The sequence below is a fragment of the Bos mutus genome, chromosome 21, assembly GCF_027580195.1.
Source record: "Bos mutus isolate GX-2022 chromosome 21, NWIPB_WYAK_1.1, whole genome shotgun sequence".
Classification (NCBI taxonomy): Eukaryota; Metazoa; Chordata; class Mammalia; order Artiodactyla; family Bovidae; genus Bos; species Bos mutus.
The window spans coordinates 44,404,053-44,422,685 of NC_091637.1; the positions used below are offsets into that span (position 1 = coordinate 44,404,053).

At 37.0% G+C, this 18,633-nt stretch overlaps 2 protein-coding genes across 9 annotated transcripts in view; one reads left to right on the plus strand and one right to left on the minus strand.

Annotated features, from left to right (window-relative positions):
- Window positions 1–3,364, minus strand: part of LOC102271688 (hypothetical protein) — a 29,227-nt gene extending 25,863 nt beyond the window's left edge. For 2 of the 6 annotated variants that reach the window (XR_011461703.1, XM_070358728.1), the window contains exon 1: window positions 2,857–3,364. Coding sequence is in view for 3 of the 6 variants with exons in the window: in XM_070358728.1 (XP_070214829.1) it covers window positions 2,857–2,953 (97 nt within the window). In the remaining 3 variants the exon portion in view is untranslated. Of the gene's footprint in view, window positions 1–2,330; window positions 2,818–2,856 lie in introns of those variants that run through there. The other 4 variants (XM_070358727.1, XM_005891813.3, XM_070358729.1 and 1 more) reach the window with 4 other exon arrangements.
- Window positions 3,365–3,434: 70 nt separating this feature from the next.
- Window positions 3,435–18,633, plus strand: part of LOC102271224 (signal recognition particle subunit SRP54) — a 68,034-nt gene continuing 52,835 nt past the window's right edge. Inside the window, exons 1-5 of one of the 3 annotated variants that reach the window (XM_070358722.1) lie at window positions 3,437–3,652; window positions 8,704–8,840; window positions 13,143–13,253; window positions 15,433–15,524; window positions 16,550–16,634. In XM_070358722.1, coding sequence (XP_070214823.1) covers window positions 13,176–13,253; window positions 15,433–15,524; window positions 16,550–16,634 — 255 coding nt within the window. In that variant the 5' untranslated portion in view covers window positions 3,437–3,652; window positions 8,704–8,840; window positions 13,143–13,175. Of the gene's footprint in view, window positions 3,653–8,703; window positions 8,841–13,142; window positions 13,254–15,432; window positions 15,525–16,549; window positions 16,635–18,633 lie in introns of all 3 variants that reach the window. The other 2 variants (XM_070358723.1, XM_005891811.2) reach the window with 2 other exon arrangements.

An 18,633-nucleotide genomic window follows, 5' to 3' on the forward strand; every position in this document is an offset into this window, starting at 1 on the left:
TGTCCCTCATCTTTGTTTCATCCCTCCTATGAAGTGAAGTGAAGTCGCTCAGTTGTGTCCAACTCTCTGCGACCCCATGGACTGTAGCCTACCATGCTCCTCCATCCATGGCATTTTCCAGGCAAGAGTACTGGAGTGGGTTGCCATTTCCTTCTCCAGAGGATCTTCCCGACCCAGGGTCTCCCGCATTGTAGGCAGACACTTTACTGTCTGAGTCACAAGGGAAGTGACTATACTAGTGATCATTTGTTTCTAGACCTTGGTCTAAGCTGTACTAAAGTAAATACAGGCTCTATCTTTATTTTTTTATTTTTTCTACGTCTTCAGTTTATATCAGACTTTGATATGTGCTTATTTCTGTCCTGGTCTACGATTCTGGTTCTATCAGCTTGATTCCAAATGACCCCAGGTCTAGATATGATAATTCCACTATTCCTTCAGAGACCAACAATATTATTCTTTCTTTTGTGTATTTAAAATTATTATGATTTTACTTGTTAGCAATATGTAGTTTTTTAACTTTCAATAAACTCTATGAAGCTCAAAATCAAAATCATAAAGCCTATTATTAACTCTTGCTATTCCACTAAATAGTATAAAAATTCAAGGAGAGTTATAATTAACAAAGGTCTAAGCAAATGTCATAAAAGTAAGACATCATGCAATAATTTTTTTTCCCCCTGGAAGAAGGGAATTAGGAAAATGAAAAATTGCTGATTGGAAGAATCTTTTGTGCTGTATTTAATAAAAAAAAGTACACTATGAGTTTCAGTTCTGGAGGCAATAATGATGATGGCTACACAATGTACATGTATTTCATATCATTGAACTGCACACTTGAAAATGGCAAATTTTATATTATGTATATATTACCACCTAAAAAAGGTTTACCAATAAATTACACTACTTTTTAAGATTTATATTAAAACATACTCCTTCGTCTTAAGTTAAAAAAAGTATAGTTGCTCAGTTGTGTCTGACTCTTTGTGATCCCATGGACAATAGCCCACCAGCCTCCTCTGTTCATGGGATTCTTCAGGCAAGAATAAGTGACACTTATTTCTTAAGATATTCATTGTAATAAACATTTTTCAGAAACTCAGTTTGTTTTCTAAATTGTTTAACAAACTGCCTGAGTACCTCTGACTACAGGATCTGCTGGAGAAAGACAGAACATGGTGTTAGAAAAAGTAGACACATATTATTTAGGCAATAGTGTTGGGTCTTCTTGTTTACAAAATCATCATCCAAAACATGCTTTCTGTGATTTCGGAAAAATGGAGTCTCAGCTGATGCCTCTAAAATTGGAGATTTAGATTACAAATGGTTCCACAAAACTGAAAAATCTTTAAGGCAAGGAACAACAATCTTGAATCTTGTCTGTGTGTAAAAATATGAAGCTACCTCTTTGGTTTTCTCTACTTTCCAGGCTAATCTCACTAGCAGATGTCCAAAGTAATTTTATTTTGGCATCTTAGATAAAATGATGGAGAAGGCAATGGCACCCCACTCCAGTGCTCTTGCCTGGAAAACCCCATGGATGGAGGAGCCTGGTAGTCTGCAGTCCATGGGATCACTGAGGGTCCGACACGACTGAGCAACTTCACTTTCACTTTTCACTTTCATGCATTGGAGAAGGAAATGGCAACCGACTCCAGTGTTCTTGCCTGGAGAATCCCAGGGACGGGGGAGCCTGGTGGGCTGCCGTCTATGGGGTCGCACAGAGTCGGACACGACTGAAGTGACTTAGCAGTAGCAGTAGCTAAAATGATCTTCCAAAATGTGTAATAGTAATAACAATAATGATAACACCCAAATGATTATTGACTCTAACAACACAAAGAGAGAGAATTTCCAGGAAGAACCTCATGCCTGAAAGTCTAAAACTGGGAGTCATCAGCAAACAGGAATAATAGTTCATGTCTGGCTGAAAATAAACATGGAATCAACGTTTAGAAGTACAAAAGCAGAGCATGGTTTGGAGGAGTTCTCAAACGAGGAATATCCTATTTTTTCACCAGGTTTCACTTTGCTAAAATAGATCTACCTCCATTCTTCAATAACTCGACCTAATTACCACATTTCAATTCTAACATGTGCTTTTTTAGTATTACTATTAATATTATTCAAAACAAAGTCTTCCCCTCCCCTCTTTCTCTCTCTCCCCACCCTGGAACAACTCCTTTAAATGTATGGACTATTTAGACTAGTTGGGACTTCCTGTAGCTGATGGTAAAGAATCTGCCTGCAATGCAGGAGACACGGGTTCAATCCCTGGGTCAGGAAGATCCCCTGGAGAAGGAAATGGCAACCTATTCCAGTATTCTTACCTGGAGAATCCCATGGACAGAGAAGCCTGGTGAGCTACACAGTCCATGGGGGTCGCAAAGAGTCACGACTGAACGACTAACACACACACTGAGATTAGCTACATGAGACTTTGCCTACAGGGTAAAAAACCTCCAGTTCTACAGTCTAAAACTTATCTTGCAAAGGGCTTTTTCAGGTAGTATCCTACTGGTAGTCCCAAATTTGTGGGAGTAGTGGGGAGTTGGGCTAACCCATTCCTCCCACTTTTTTTTTCCTTTAGGAACTAGGGTAGACACAATGCGGCTCTAGCTGCCTAAGTCTGTAGCGGAATCATAAAACCCAGAGCCGGGTCTTTCTGCATCCAGTCCTAAACTGGACTCCTACTCTGTCAATGCTTGCGATGTGCCCGGTGAACCCGCCCGGTAGCAGAGCAGAGACCAGCACCGCTACCCCATGGAAGGCTTCTGGCCTCACCCTAAGTCCCCAAGGTCAGGACCCACAGCATATCCTTGCCCCAACCGCCTGACTCTGGCTCTGATCGCTTACGGGTAGTTCGCATCCATTGCAGAAGCGCTGGGAGGTCTGCCGGAGCCACCGTACGGAGCAGTTGCAGTACTGCGAGCCGCGCGGCGCGGAATTCCATGTTGGAGAAAGCAGATCAGCGGAAGGTTCGCACTGCGCATACGCAGGCAGAGGCCGGTTCAGACACCCGATTAGACCCGGCGTGGAACCCGCCTCCCTCGGCTACCAAAATCCTAAGCCCCGCCTCCTCCTTGGAGTTCTCACGTGCTCCTGGGACTCCCTATTCTGAGACATCTCCCACCTTTCATAATTCCCCTCTTAGCTGGTGGTGCTCAGCCAAGTTATTTTTCGTCAGGTGGCGCCTGGAGGCTGGACATCTTTCTTGAGATCGCATCCCTAGAAAGCCTCCTATCTTCATACTAACTTTAATGCCGCAGTTATTAAGCGATAGGAAACGAATGTCAAAGGCCAATCAAGGCAAAGAAACATCTCAATACACTCTCGGTAAACACTCTGTAGAGACGCGCCGAGTGCCCCGGAAGCGGAAGTGTATCCCCTTCTTGAAAGGCTGGACTACGCCGAGTGGTGACGTTTCCTCATTGGGCGGAAGGTTCGGTGGCAGTCGTCGGGTTTCCAGCTGGTGGGAGTTGGCGTTGCGGTGCTGGGGCTGGAACCCTAGTTTATCCAGTTTGGGAAGTCGGGCTGTGGGGTCGCACCTGTCTGTTTGATCCCCGCGTTCCCTGGTTTCCTTCCCCGGCGTGGGGCTTCGCGAAGGTCTCTCGGGCCCCTTTGGGCCACGGCGGTAGCGGTGCCTTTTGCGGTAAGTGTCTGCTTTTTCCCGCCCCAGACTGCCGACTAGCAGCTGGGGGCAGCCCCAGTCCTGCTCAGCGGGGTAGACACTCCGGAGGGACTTGGCTGCTTTGGCCACCAGCTGTCGTCATCGAGACAGAGGTGCGCTGGCCCATTTTCATCTCTTGTCCCTCACCAGAAGTTTTGTTAAAAGATGCGCTGTGACCCTTTAAAATTGTCTTCAGATTTGCCAGAGCCAAATTAAACGTAAGCGATGTCAGGCCAGACTCTGTTTTGCTGTCCTGATCAAGAATTTAGATGTGGCTGCTACTCCGAAAATCTGTTGACTTGTACCAGATTTTATTTTTCCACGTCAACTTGTGTCTAATTAACACAGTGTCCCGCCTGTAGTAGGCTTTCAAAAATGATTAAGGGATATCAGTTCAGTGCCATTGACGACCTAAAATATACTGGTGGCTCTGTCCGTAACATCTGGTGCTACTAGACGTTTCTTGAAACTCTTTCTCCCTTGTTGACGTTGTTGATGCTGTTCTCACATGGTTCTTTCATATGCTTCATTCAACAAAATGTTTACTCTTTCTTAGCTATAAGGATACAGAAATGAATGACTTGAACCCTGGCATTGAGGACCTAACAGTACAGTGATACAGAGACACATAAATATACATTATAATCAAGATGAGTGATGAGAAATTCTAGTAAGATGTAAAGAGCCATGAGAGCTATGGAAACAAAGATGATATGCTCTGCTCCTTAGAAGATTTGTGACCTTGAGCAAGTTGATATTCCAATCTAGGCCTCAGTTTCCTCATCCACCTTAGTTTGAGAATGGAAGATTAGGTAACATGTTTGGTACCATGCCTAGAATACAGCAGTGGTGGTGCCAAAGGGGAGGGGAACTATTTCCTTCAAACTTCTTTCCCTTGATTTTTTGATCTGGTCAGTATTTTCTAACTAAATATAAAGTCCTGTGCAAAAGCATCTTCAAGCCCTCCTTCAAAGAGATTGATTACTCCTGTAACTCCACCTATCTGGAAATTCTGGACCTGCCACTGGAATACAGTAAGATAATCATAAATGGTAGCTTTAATTTTTTTTTTCAATTGATTTTCTTGTGTATGCCTTTGCAAAGGGAATTGGTAAAAGCGTCTCTCCTCCTGATTATTCTCGAAGTCTCAATGGACTCCTTTTAGTTGGCGGTTCACCATTGCCTTATCCCATAAGCTGTCTCTGAGAGTTCTCATCTGCTTCCATAGTATTATCGTTGTATGCCAACAATTTCCACATCTTTTTCTCTAGCCCTTGTTTCATGAAATAGTATTTTAGTTTCTGCAAATTCAGTAGGTCTAAAACCAAGTTCACTCTCTCCACCTTCTTTTCGTTCCCCTTTTTATTACATATAACCTACACACACGTTTTCCTAGTTTATCTCAGAGTTTTGACCTTGGGTTTCTAGTTGAATTTTGTGGTATTTGTTCAATTTTTAAAAGAATAATAAAGTCAACACTAACTGCCAACCTAGTAGTAGAATTTTGTAAATAACCTTTAAAACCCCTTGAATCTTGCCTCTATTTAACTTTCAAATCAGCTTCTCTTTTTTGCATTCCATTCATTGGTTAATGGCATCAGTAACCACATGGTTATTCAAAGGAGAGCCCTCAGAGTCATTTTTGCCTCTGTTTCTCTTTCATTCTCCATAACCATTTGATCATTAGGTCCTATAGATTCTGCTTTATGATTAACCCTTAACTTGAGCCCTGTCCCTCTGTTTTGTGTTCTTCCTTAGTTCAAGCTCACATCTCTTGAATAGACTTTTGGAGTATGTTTAGAATATGTAGTCTCCTTACTCCAGTTTTTCTCCCTTCAATGCCTTTGTTACATTGTCTCTAATTTTTAAATTATAGAACAGATTTTTCATTCTCTTGTTTGCCTTAATGAGTGTTGCTTCATGCAGTGCTTATTAACCCTGGCTGCACATCAGTATAGCCAGTGAAGTGTTTCAAAACATAGGTGCCTCGTTTGGCTCTCCTAATCAAGAATTTAGATGAGGCCACTTCCCCCATAATCTTATAATGTTACCATCCCTGAAGTTTCTGATTGATTACTTCATTTTTAGCTGACAGGTGTTAGCTGAATGCCATTGAAATTGCCCATTACTTGAGCATATGCCTCATCCCTCCTCATCCATATTTTCAGGCTGTGTTCATTTTAGCTTCAAGGCAAACTATTTCCAAAGAGTTCTTTTGACTTTGTTTTAATTTTCCTCCTGGTAACAGTTTACATAAAGATTCTTTTTATGATTGACTTGACAGCCAGAAAGTATCTTAGAGAATTGATTCCCAGTGCTTTTGAATTATTAGCTATTGTTGCTAATTGAATTTTTGGTATACCTTTTGTGCTGTTAAGCCATGAAGTGTTGCAGTGGTTTTATCCTTAATGTTAAAATGAGTTTTAAAGTTGTTTTAAAATTTGAAAACAGAATCATTGTATTGAAGATAATATTTCCTAATATTGATTGGTGCAAAATAAGACAGAGAAGTCAGTGGTGGCATGATACCTAATTTATTTTCTGAAGTTAACAGAGGAATCTTGTCTGTGTTAACTTGATGTAATTTATTGATTTGAAGTTAGAACTTTGCTTGCTGGAGCAATTCCTGGAGCACATAGTAGGTGTTTAATGAGTGACTGACTAACTGAATACAAGGGGCCATTTTGTCTCAACCTCTAGAATAACATTATTCTAATTCTCATAAAGAGCACTTTGAAAAGTAACTTTCCCCTTAACCAAAAGTAATTCTCATAGTCGTTACCAACAATTTGAAAATTACAAGAATGTATTAGAAAATTTAAATTACTGTTCACCATCAAAGATGACAAATGTTATTATTTTCTAGAAGCTTTACTACAATAAGGTTAACATACCATACAGCTCACCCAAAGGGTACAGTTCAGTGGTCTTTAATGTATTTGCACAGTTGTGCAACCATCCAGGGCTTCCCAGGTGGCACTAGTGGTAAAGAAACCGCCTGCCAATGGAGGAGACTTAAGAGACACAGGTTCGATCCCTGGGAAGATTCCTGGAGGAGGGCATGGCAACCCACTCCAGTATTCTTGCCTGGAGAATCCCATGGACAGAGAAGCCTGGCGGGCTACAGTGCACGGGGTCGCAGAGAGTCAGACGTGACTGAGCACGCACAACCATCACCACCATTAATTTTAGAACATTTTCATCACTCCACAAAGAAACCCCATGCCCACTAATACTTCTCATTTCCCCCTAATTCCCAAACCCTAAGCAACTATTAATCCACTTTCTTTCTTTATAGGTTTTTCTCTTCTGGACATTTTATATAAGTGAAATCAAATATCCTTTTGTCACTGGTTTCTTTTATTTAACACAACGCTTTCAAGATTTATCCGTGTTGTGGCATGTATCAGTACTTCATCTCTTTTGATTATCAAATAATATTCCATTTGGTGGGTATGCCACATTTTATTTATCCACTCATCAGTTGAGGGATATTTGGTGCTTTTTTCCCTTCCCTTTTTGGCTAGTGTGAATAATGCTTCTAGTGACCATTTAAGTATAATTCTTTGTGTGGATGTGTATCTTCCTTTTTCTCGGATGTACCCAGGAGTGGAATTGCTGGGTCATACAGTAACTTTGTGCATTTAAAATTTTGAGGAATCGCCAACCTGTTTTCTAGGGCTGTACCATTTTACGTTCCCACTAGCAGTGTATGAGAGTTCCAATTTCTGCACGTTCTCACCAAAACTTGTTATTACAGTTATCTCAGTGTGGGTCAAGTGGTATCTGATCGTGCCTTTGATTTACATTTCCCTCCTGGGTAATGCGTTTTTTGGATATTTGTTTAAACAAAATACATTATGTGCAGTTTTGTAGTCTGGCTTTTACCTCTAAGCATATTTTTAGCATTAGCAAACATATTTACAAAAGATTTTCCCTCATTTCTGCTTTCCTCTTCACTCCTTCCCAAACCATAATTCTTGTGAAAACTTGCCTAAATTATAATGCGTTAAAAAGTCTATAGGAGTGTATGCCAAATTATTGTTGGTGGTTATCAAAGGACAAAAAGAGGGTTAGGAAAACTGTATTTCTACCTTTAATGTTTCTGTAGTGTTTGAATTTAATGAACGTGTATCCTCTTGTAATCACAAAACTTAAAAATGAATTATTTCTTTAGAGGACTGAGTATATTCAGAATGAAAAATATTCCTAAATTCGAAAGGCATTAACTTGTATTAGTTATTCAGATATAATCATTTACCAAGTAAAATACCAATAGGTTGCTTTGTTAGATAGTTTACTTTTCTGTGGTTATAGACTATAAATACATATGCTATGTAGGATTTAAAATATATATATATGTTTAATGTTATAATCAGGAAAGCATATACTGGTTTGGCCTATTGACTATTTTACAGGAAAGTATATAATGTAGAAATCATTTTTCTAAAGATATTTACTAATAATAGTATATTTATATGTTTAGTTCTTTAGTGTAATATTGATCCAATAAATTAGTCATCAATTAGGGCATAGAAGAACTTTTTTATTTTTGCCTGTAGAATTTCAAGGACAGAGGAGCCTAGTAGGTAGAAGAATTTTTTAATAGGTGTTTTCATTATAATAAGATTTGGAATATCTAAGCATTAGAGTCTGTTTATATAATCCAAGATTGGGCAGGGTTCTGGCAGGACTATTTTTAATTGTTTATGCAGAGAAAAATGGCTGCTTGGGCATTCCAGCTTCTGTTGAAGAATAACCAAGTACATGAAATTGGCACTTAATGTTAAAAGATTCTGGGGGAGTGATTCCTGGGTAGTGGGACAGACACTTTAGTAATGTTCAGAAATTTTCCAGTTTATTCACAACTCAGCATTATAGGGAAAGGCAACTGACATCATCAAGAAAGGAAGGAAAATAAGAGTTAGTATACTGTGCACCTGCAGGCAGTTTTATACGTACTGTCTCATTTAATCCTCACAACAGCCTTTCAGGGTAACTACCTTGATAATGGTATTATCTCCATTTTGCAGGTGAGGAATGTGAGGCTCAGAGATATTAAGTAACTTGCCCAAAGTAACCCAGCCAGTATGTAACAGAGCTGGGATTTGAATCCAAGTCTGTCAGACTCCAAAGCCCATGCTCTTTCCAGTACTTCACACTGTAGCAGGTAAGTATGATACTTGGCCCTGTGCCTGCCTTACCTAGGGCATCCCAAACTTGAGCCTGTTTCTACTGCCTCACTGTCCAACTCTTAGATTCATGTTAGGAGAAAGTGTGATGGGCCAAGATCAGTCCTTGTGCATCCTGATTGCAGTGGACTTATCAGCTCTTTCTGGATATTGCAATTATTACTCTTCATGAAGAGGAATGTGCATCTTTGCTTTCAAAGTATGATTTCCTCTTTTGTATTATGGCAGCAAAATTTGTTCCAGGAGTTTGCCAGCAAGGATCTTCAACTCAGTTGTCTAAAGCATCATTCATACTCTCAGACCTAAGGTTGTATTCCCAAGGGACTATAGGACGTCATTATGCTTTTTATTGGGTAGGGAATGGCTGTTCCATTCTTTCACCTGCTTATATGGTAAAATTGTTGTGAGGGTGGAATGAGATAATAGATGTTAAACTGTATGAACTGCTATAGTGTAATCCCTTACCTTGCCAACAGCCCCATCTAAGTAGAGATTCTTCTTTTGTGAAACTCTAGTACATGTATACACATATTTACTTCTCTAAATCTTTTTAGTTAGCCCAGAGAATTTTGAGTGAGCGTGCTTGAATTGTAAATTATCCGAATTTGAGCTATAGGGTTAGCCATTAACAGTAAAAGATATATGTATTCTAGTGTGCATATTAGAACAAAGCGAAGTTAGTTTTTAAGAGTCTTGTTGGAACTTCTGAAAAGTTATAATAAGGCAAATGAAAACTAATTGTACAATATCAATTATCTAGGTTGTTGATTTTCTTGATTGTCATGTTTTCTTTATCAGTTAATTTATGTGGTCTTTTGAGAGATATTTTTAAGGCCATTTGTGACTTTGGCTCCCTAGTTTTGTTATTTAACTAAGGTCTTAAATACATTATTCATCCATAAAGTTCATTTTTAGTAAAGACTGAGGGTAAATAAAGCAGTGAGCTCACAGGAGAGAGCAAAAGAGGCAAACATCTCTGCCCTCATGCAACTTACATTTTGGTTGAGGGAGATAGACTGCAATAACGTGTAGTTAATCCTTGATGACCAGGGTATGAGCTGTGTGTGTCGACTTTTGTGTGGACTTTTTTCAATAAATATAGTATTATTTGGCCAAAAAGTTTGTTTGGGTTTTTCTACTGTGTCTTACGGAAAACAAACAAACATTTTGGGCAACCCAGTACTTGTATTTTCAGTTTATAGACCTTTAAATTAACTAAGTGTGGGGAAAAGTTTGTTCAATTAGAGACCACGGTTTGTGGAATCATAAGAACTAGGATCTGAGACAATTGCCTCCAAGCTGTTTCAATTTCCTGCCTCTCTTTGGGTAAGTCATTTGTCAGTTCCTTGGTTTTTGAGGCAGAGACGGCAGTGCCTGGATTTTCTACTAGGATGGGGGATGAGCCAGTGCCACTAACCTCCCTTTGCTAAAGGGTCAGCTGTCAGTAAATCATGTTGGTAACAAAACAATGAGAGAAAGAGAAGGGAGTTTGTGATTTTAAACAAGTGGTAGGGGAAAGCCTCATTGAGAAGTTGCATCTGGACAACAATATGAGGGAGATGAGGGAGGGAGCTATATTGTTAACCAGAGGATGAACATGCCGGCTAGGGCTTTAGCACAGCATCAACAGCAAGGAACAAAATCGTGTGTGTGTGTGTGTGAGAAGTGAGTAAGTGAATCGTGTGTGTGTGTGTGTGTGTGTGTGTGTGTGTGAGAGAGAGAGAGAGAGAAGTGTGTAAGTGCCTTACAGTCCATTCTGAGAACTTTACCTGTGCGTGAAATGAGAAGTCATTGAGGTTCTGAACAGAATTTTGATACCAGAGTTTTCAGAAACACATCTTTGGAAATTGTGGAGAAAACACTTTATAAATAAAAGCTATTATTAGATATTATTTTCCCCCTACTGAAGTGTAGGTTTTTGTAATCAGGCAAATATATTTAAAAATATGCTATCAATAAGTAATTTATATAAGGAAAACTGTGTTGGGAAACTTCACAGAAAATTTTTTTTCAATTTAAAAGAGCCAGTCAACATAGGAAGATAAGATTTAGCTAGTATAGCTTTTTAAAATGGAGGATGAAAAAATAAGTAAAATGAAGGATGGTCTGTTTATGATATGATCTCTAAAAGAGCTAATTGTGGTGTCATAATTAGGATTATATTACCCCTGGTAGTGCTGTGGTAAAGGATATAAGCTGAAACCCCTGAACCCTATCTCTTACCTAAAGAATACTAACTTAAACAATAATAATTTAGTATAATGATTTGGGATAAGAAGTTAAAACTTCTGGATCTTTTCTACAAAGTGGTTGCTTTTCCTGCTTAAATAACCATGTAATTGTTAAAAAAAAAAAAAGTAAGTATTTTTGGTATAACATGGTATTTTTTCAGTTCCATTAAGTATTGGTAGTAAGTTTTTAGTTTTTAAATTATCAGATTTTACCTGAATAGAAGTGTGATGTTTAATGTAGAGCTCAGCTTGGAATGTCTCTGCCAGTGACAGGTCCTTGAGTGCCTTTTCCCTGCCTGCTTCCTTTGACTTCCCTCATCTTTCCACTTTCTCTATGTTGAATGAGTCAGCTGTTTAGTCTGTAGATGGGATCTAGTCTAGATAATCTTGGTTTACTAAATTAGACCAGTTAGCTTGGAATAGTTACCAAAACAGCTGCTTTGAACAATGAACTCTTCTGCCAGTATTGCTTATGTTGGACAATTGATGCCTGGTTTTCAGAGCCCTTTACACCCTGTATTTCCTTCTAACTGTATAGCCTTCTGTCCTGACTGGAATGTTTTTTTTACTATCTTCCAAATAGTACTCAATAATTTTTGAGTACATGCATATATAAAGTACAAATATGTCCCAGGCTTTTCCATGTCTCCATTTCTGCTTGTACCATTTCACCTCCTTCAAACTTCCCTTTGTCCTCTTCTCCACCCTAACTTCTTCCCTGTATCAGGATCAAATTCATGACAGCCTTCTCAGTAAAGCCTGTTCTGTCTACCTGAGCTTATTTTTACATATATGTATAATTTTTATAATTATTGGCAGTTGACCATAAGGTGTTTTTTTTGACCATAAGCATTTATTTCTAGCTTTGAACTACTACTTAACTGGTATTAGTCAAGGTTCTCCACAGAACAGAACTGATAGGATGTGTGTATACATGTGCATGCATGTGCATGCACATACACATACATGAAACTTTTTATATATATTATATGGAATTGACTCATGCAATCATGGAGGCTGATGAGTCCTGACATCCCCAGGGTGAGTTGGCGAGCTGGAGATCCAAGATAGCTAAGCAGATGGCATATTTCCAGTCTGCAGCCTGGCAAGCTTGAGACCCAGAAAAAGCTGATGTTTCAATTTGATTCTGAAGGCAGAAAGAAGCCTAGGCAGTCAGGCAGAGGAATTTTTAGATTTACTTTATTTTGCTGCTCACTGATGTGCCTTGTCTTGCTAGCTAGTAAACAACTTGAGGGCAGGAACTGCAAGTCATGTTTACCTGCTTACCATCCATAACTTTGTCCATCCTGATTTACATGTAATAGGTACATCTCCGTATTTTATGAAATCGTATCATTTTAAGGGCTAGAAGGTGCCTTGAAGGTTATCTTGTTTTAGAGTTGGAGAATCAAGAACAACTTATTAATATATACCTCTTTCCTTAGTTGTTAAGAAAATGAACGAGATAATGTAGTATCTATGAAAAGTTAAGTGATTTACTAATTTTAAAGCTTTATTTTTGCTTAGAGCATGAATCAGAATGTGTCCTTTAATTAGAAGATATTTCCTGGGTGGAGATTTCACCTTTTTCTTTTTCACCTTTTTTTTTTTTCATTTAAGAATGTACATAAAAAAAAAGAATGTACATAGCACAGTAGTCAGTTATTCATATTGACAAGTATGTCCAAAATGAGAACAGGTTTAATTTGAAATGTCATTTCTTCAAATTGTATTGTCTGATATATAAAATTTACTGATTCATAAAGAATATTCCAGTTAAGTATTCAAATATAAAGCATTATGTAAAATTTACTGATTCATAAAGAATATTCCAGTTAAGTATTCAAATATAAGGCATTGTAACCAAGTGGTACCTTTAGCTTTTGGACCTGACAGTATCAAAGATGCAGGTTGAGGCTGTAGAATTTGAAGTTACTGTATTTTAAACACTCAAGTACTTTAATTTGAACTTACTCTTCTTTAGAAGTTTTCATTTATGGGAACTGATATTGTTTTCAGATGTTTTTATTTAGTTTTTTTCCTTCCTAGATTTTCTTGTGATTACATCTTAAAGCTTTCAAGATGGTATTAGCAGACCTTGGAAGAAAAATAACATCAGCATTGCGCTCATTGAGCAATGCCACCATTATCAATGAAGAGGTATGTAAAAATACATGTGATTGCACATCATCACTAGCATTGCAGATATATAGTTACTTCTAGATAAAACCCATAAATGGGTATAGTAATGTGTTTTATGAGAAATTGACTATGTTAATTTCAACTTTCTATAATGAATTACCAAAAAAACCCCACCTTAACTTATATGTAATAATGACATAACGTTTTATATTTTTTTTTTTTTTTTTCGTTTTATATTTCAAAAATGGCTTAGGTCTGGAAATATGCTTTTGCTTCCTCTTAATACAGGCCTATAACTTTAGTATCCTCCTTCTTCCTTCTTGATTAGACATGCATATATCTGATCTTTTTTCCTTGACTTTTATTTGACATTCTTATATAAGGCTAATATTTCCATTTTGGCTACTTTGATTCATTTTCTCTGAAATCCTCTCTTAGTTTTTTGGAGGTTTTGTGAGCTGACTCCTTAATATGATATCTGAAATACTTTTCCTCCTGGTTTTAAGTATAAGGTATTTCTTGCTCCCATCCCCCCTCATTGTATATTAAAGGTTTGTCAACTGAAAGAAGATGATTATAGTCCACAAGTATATTTTACATTTTGTGGTTCCAGTGGTAAAGTACTGATTTTGGTTTTAGAAGACCTTGTTTAGTGTCCTGTTAAACAAGTCATAGAAATTTGAGCAAGTCAAATTCAGAATTTCTTAATGTTTAAAATGAGAAAATAGCATTTACCTTTCAGGATGATTTTAAAGATTAAATGACATAATAGATTAAAAGTATCTTCTAACTTGGAGGTTTAAAGAAAATTCTAATATAAAATTTGATATCAATACTTTAATAAGCTAGTGGAATGAAATAATTTGGGGACCATCTTTGAGCTCAGCTAGTCAAGCCTCTCTTTTAACAGCAGTAGGAAGTCAGTTTCACATATTTATTTATTGGAAGAACCAGTATTAAAATCTTGTTCCTAATTCCACATACACAGCTTTTTATAATAATTAATATTAAGTAATAAATCATAATTTAAAACACTAGTCTTTGGAATTCAGAATAAATAAAATGACAGCTTTTCAAATAGTTTTCCCTGTTTATAACCGTTATGCTGTTTGTATTTATAGTAGAAAAAGAAAAGAAAGCAAGGAAATGAAGTTGGTGGGAAGTAATAACAGCTGTTGCTTAATGGTAGCTTCTCTATTCTTGATACTATGCTACTAGGGAATTAACAAGGAGAAATCCCTCTAATGAAAGATCAGTTCCATTTTTATCAAATCCCTTTAGTGAGAGATAGAGAAATCTGATAAGCTGCTATATGACGTATGACAGAAGTTGAAGATGAGAATTCATTCAGGAAGTGTTTGAGGGCCCACATTTTTGCAAACTTTTTTGCTGCCATCGGGGATATAGCAGTGAACAAAATAGACTAAAATCCCTACCCTCGTGGAGTGTATTGCATTCTAATGTGTAAACAGCTATTTCCATGAGCAGCTAAGGCTCATCTTTTTTAAAGACTTTTTTATAGTTTGTGATCTTTTAACTACAATGCCTTGCAACTCAACAAATATGTGATGATAGTGAGTTACTAATGGAGGATGGTTTTCTTTTCACCTTTGTTCCTCTGCTCTGAGTGGAAATAGTAAAGGCTAGTAGGTCAGACTGGGTCATTTTCTTTTGTCATATTTTCCTCCATGTTAGTCCAGTTGAGAAGATGTTGCTGCATATTAGCAACAGGAATTCAGTGGCATAGAAAACTTCAGTGGCAACATGTATTGTATAGTAACTTTCTTTGACTTGTATATTGTCTTTACTATTATTACTTTAATATAGGGATAAAATTGTGTTTAATACCTGGTTGAATAAAATGAAATGGAATGTCTTTTTTTTTTTTTTTTTTTTAAAGTGGTGCTTTGCAAATTGTGAGATCTTAGTTCCCCTATCTTGGATCTAGCCCATGCTCCCTGCAGTGGAAATTCAGAGTCCTAATCACTGGACCACCAGGGAATTCCCTGGAATGTCTTATTTTGACAAAATGACTAGATATTTAATAAAATCTCTCTCAAAGGCTAACTGAAAACCTTTTCCCTCTCTAATGGTATACTATGGTTTTTAATTAGTCATGGTTGTATGGTTGATGACTGGTCATTGTTTTTATATGGTTGAAATGAATTTTTTTAAAGTTTTATTTATTTATTTGCAGGTGTTAAATGCTATGCTAAAAGAAGTATGCACAGCATTATTGGAAGCGGATGTTAATATTAAACTAGTGAAGCAACTAAGAGAAAATGTAAAGTAAGTTAATTAAGCTAAAGGTAAAAAACAGGCAAAACTAAATTTAGTTTACTGGGATGAGGAGCTAACTAGAAAAGTCTGCTGCATTATGAAACGTTTCTGCTATATAGCACTGGAAACGAATAGAACTCATATGTTGAAAGACTTCTTTTATAATGCGTTTCCATAATAATGGTTCAAAGAATAAACTACATGTGGCTTTCATTTAATTATGAAGTTCTTTCTATTCTACTACTCCTTTATCTGAACGGATTCAATCATATACTGTATAGTATTTTAACAGAAAAGCCTGTTAGCAATTCAGAGTCCTTAAAGAAAAGTGGTACCATTTTAATCCTCTTCAGACTAAAGATGGCATTAATCAGCCTCTTTCACTATTGGAGAATTGTATTCTTTTTTATCCCCTTTTGGTTTCTCTGTCCATATTCGATAAAGGAGTAGTGTGTGTGGTCTTAGTTATTGTGTTAACTGGGAGAGGCACTGGCTGGGGCGGAGCACGTAGAATAACGGAGGGCACTTCGGTTAGCTGTTTCAGTCCTAGCCCTCCTCATGCTCAGACCATCCCCCCTCCTTCTTGTATTGTCTTGTATTGGGTGTTAAGTACAGGACTACTAACATTTAAGCATTTAGAACCACAAGAAGTAATCCTATTTGCTGCTTGGTATAAACATGTATAAATTTTGTATGCTGCAAGAAAAATAAAATTAATACTTCACAATAATGTGAAGTATTAATATTTAATAATACTTTACAATAATGTGAAGTATTAATATTTGGACAAATTAATATTTGGACTTTAAAAAAATAAGCCTTGAAAAACTAACCAAAGTCATATATCTAATATTTCATGGTAAATTCTTCATGGTATGAACTTATGACTCTGTAGTAATTATATGCATGTTAATTAGAAAAATATTAATATAAATGATTGGATATTCTTACATTCTTTGGGGCAAAAGGTAATTTTTTTAAGTGTCTTAACTGACTTTTTCCCCTTTTTATCCTCAAAAACCATCATTATGAAGGTCTGCTATTGATCTGGAAGAGATGGCATCTGGTCTTAACAAAAGAAAAATGATTCAGCATGCTGTATTTAAAGAACTTGTGAAGGTAAAAGTATATCTAGCTTGTGCTTTGATTTTCTATACACTCACTGTATTAGCATGGCAAACAGGAATGTATTTCAGAATGCTTTTTAATGTTTAATGGAATATTTATCTGTATTAAAAATATTAATAGATAATTAACTTTTCTGAATACAAAATTGTAGACTTTTTTTAATTGTAGACTAAAATTCTGGGTACAGATGTGAAGGCTGGTATTTTACTCCTACAAAAAAATGCTAAAGCAAGTTATAGAAAGTACAGCTTCACTATATATTAATTGATGGAAGAGCCTCTCTGAGTTTATTCTCTTTAATATCAAGTTTTGCCTATTGAAGGTCCTACTTTTGTACAGAAAATCACTCTTGGAAAGAGTTCTTTTCTACACTTTTATTGTGTCTAAAAGATTGAATATCCTACACTTGCCTAGATTTTAAGCAATTTTGAATCAGTGAAATTTTATTTTACAAGTTATACTCTATTGCCTTGTCCTTATTAGAACTGATATTGCTGCTGCTGATGTGAAAATTATGATGAGAGTCTTAGAGCATTAGAAAATATGTTTGAGTCGAATGGTAGGGGCAGAAAAGAAAGGAACTAAAAAAAGTTTTTTTTAAGGAGCAACAGGTACCTGTTAGTGGTCTCCAGGTATTTTTTCCCTATATTGTGTGAATAGTTTCATTTACTCCTTTAGTTCAACAGAACTGATTGGTACTTTAAGAAAATCTAGTATCTCAGATGGTTGTGACACTTCACTTTAGTCCTGTAGACTAATCAATTGGAAAAGAAATTCAGAACCTGAAAGAGGTCAGGAAATTTAGCCAGTCTGTCTTTTCAGTTTGCGGTTGAGAAAAGTGAGACAGTTAGTGGTAGACCCAGGCCTGATCTCCATACTTGTGTGGACTCCTCCTCCCAGTATTTCCAGTTTGCTCTTCATCTTACACCTGAGGTCAGCACAGAGTGAGTGAACATTTTTATTTTTAGGGGTTGGCATTTTGAGGCAATTCTGGAACATCAAGTGCTTTGTTAAGATGCCTTTACTGAGTGCCTACTTTATTCCAGGCTGTATCCACATACTGCTGATAACAAGAGATGAAGAAGACTGGGCCTTACACTCAGAAGCTCATGGTCTAGGGTAGTGGTGTACAAAGCAAGGTCAAAACTGTTTTCATAACACTAAGACATCATTTGCCTTTTTTTGCCCTCTTTACTTTGTTGATATTTGCTCTGCAAATATCAGTGCAAAAGCAATGGCAGATAAAACCATTGGGTAAAACTCCCTAGCATGAACAAGGCAGTGATACTAAACTATACTGGTAGTCATTGTACCCTTTACTCCCAGACACTTGCAGTGAAATAAAAATAAGTTTTTTTTTCAAATGTGTCCTTGATGGAAATTATTAGTGGTATTAAATCTTGACCCTTAAATGTATATGTGTTTGTAAGATTTTGTGTGATGAAATGGAAAGTACGCAGAAAGCTATATTGCTGTGTACCAAATTTGATGGTTGTCTTGAGGAAAGCAACAGACAGTTAATCTGTGCTTATTTGGCCTCGAACCTTTGGCAGACATTTTCTCTGAAGTAAATAAAGTTGTCCTGTCACTTTAAGGCAAACAACTAACAGTAGTGTACCCAATGATAAAATTTTAGCTTTCAAGTGAAAACTGGAAGCTTGAATCCCCCCACCCCCGCCATGAGTTTGACAATGTCCTGATTCTTAACTCGTCTGGTGAGATCAGTATAGATATTAATAAATAAAATTTTCGATGTTGTGTAGTGACATGTGTCAACAATGGGAGATCTGCCTAACTCAGTAAACCAGTATTTTCTAAATGACTAGTGTATAATGTTACAGAAGCACGCACCAGTATAAGATCGATTCAAAGTCCAAGATAGGATAACTGATTTTAATGTGGTATGAAAATTCAGTACTGCAGTTCTAGGATGCAGGAGGAAGAGAAGATATAATAAAAACATTATTCAGTAAAATATATGTTCCAAATA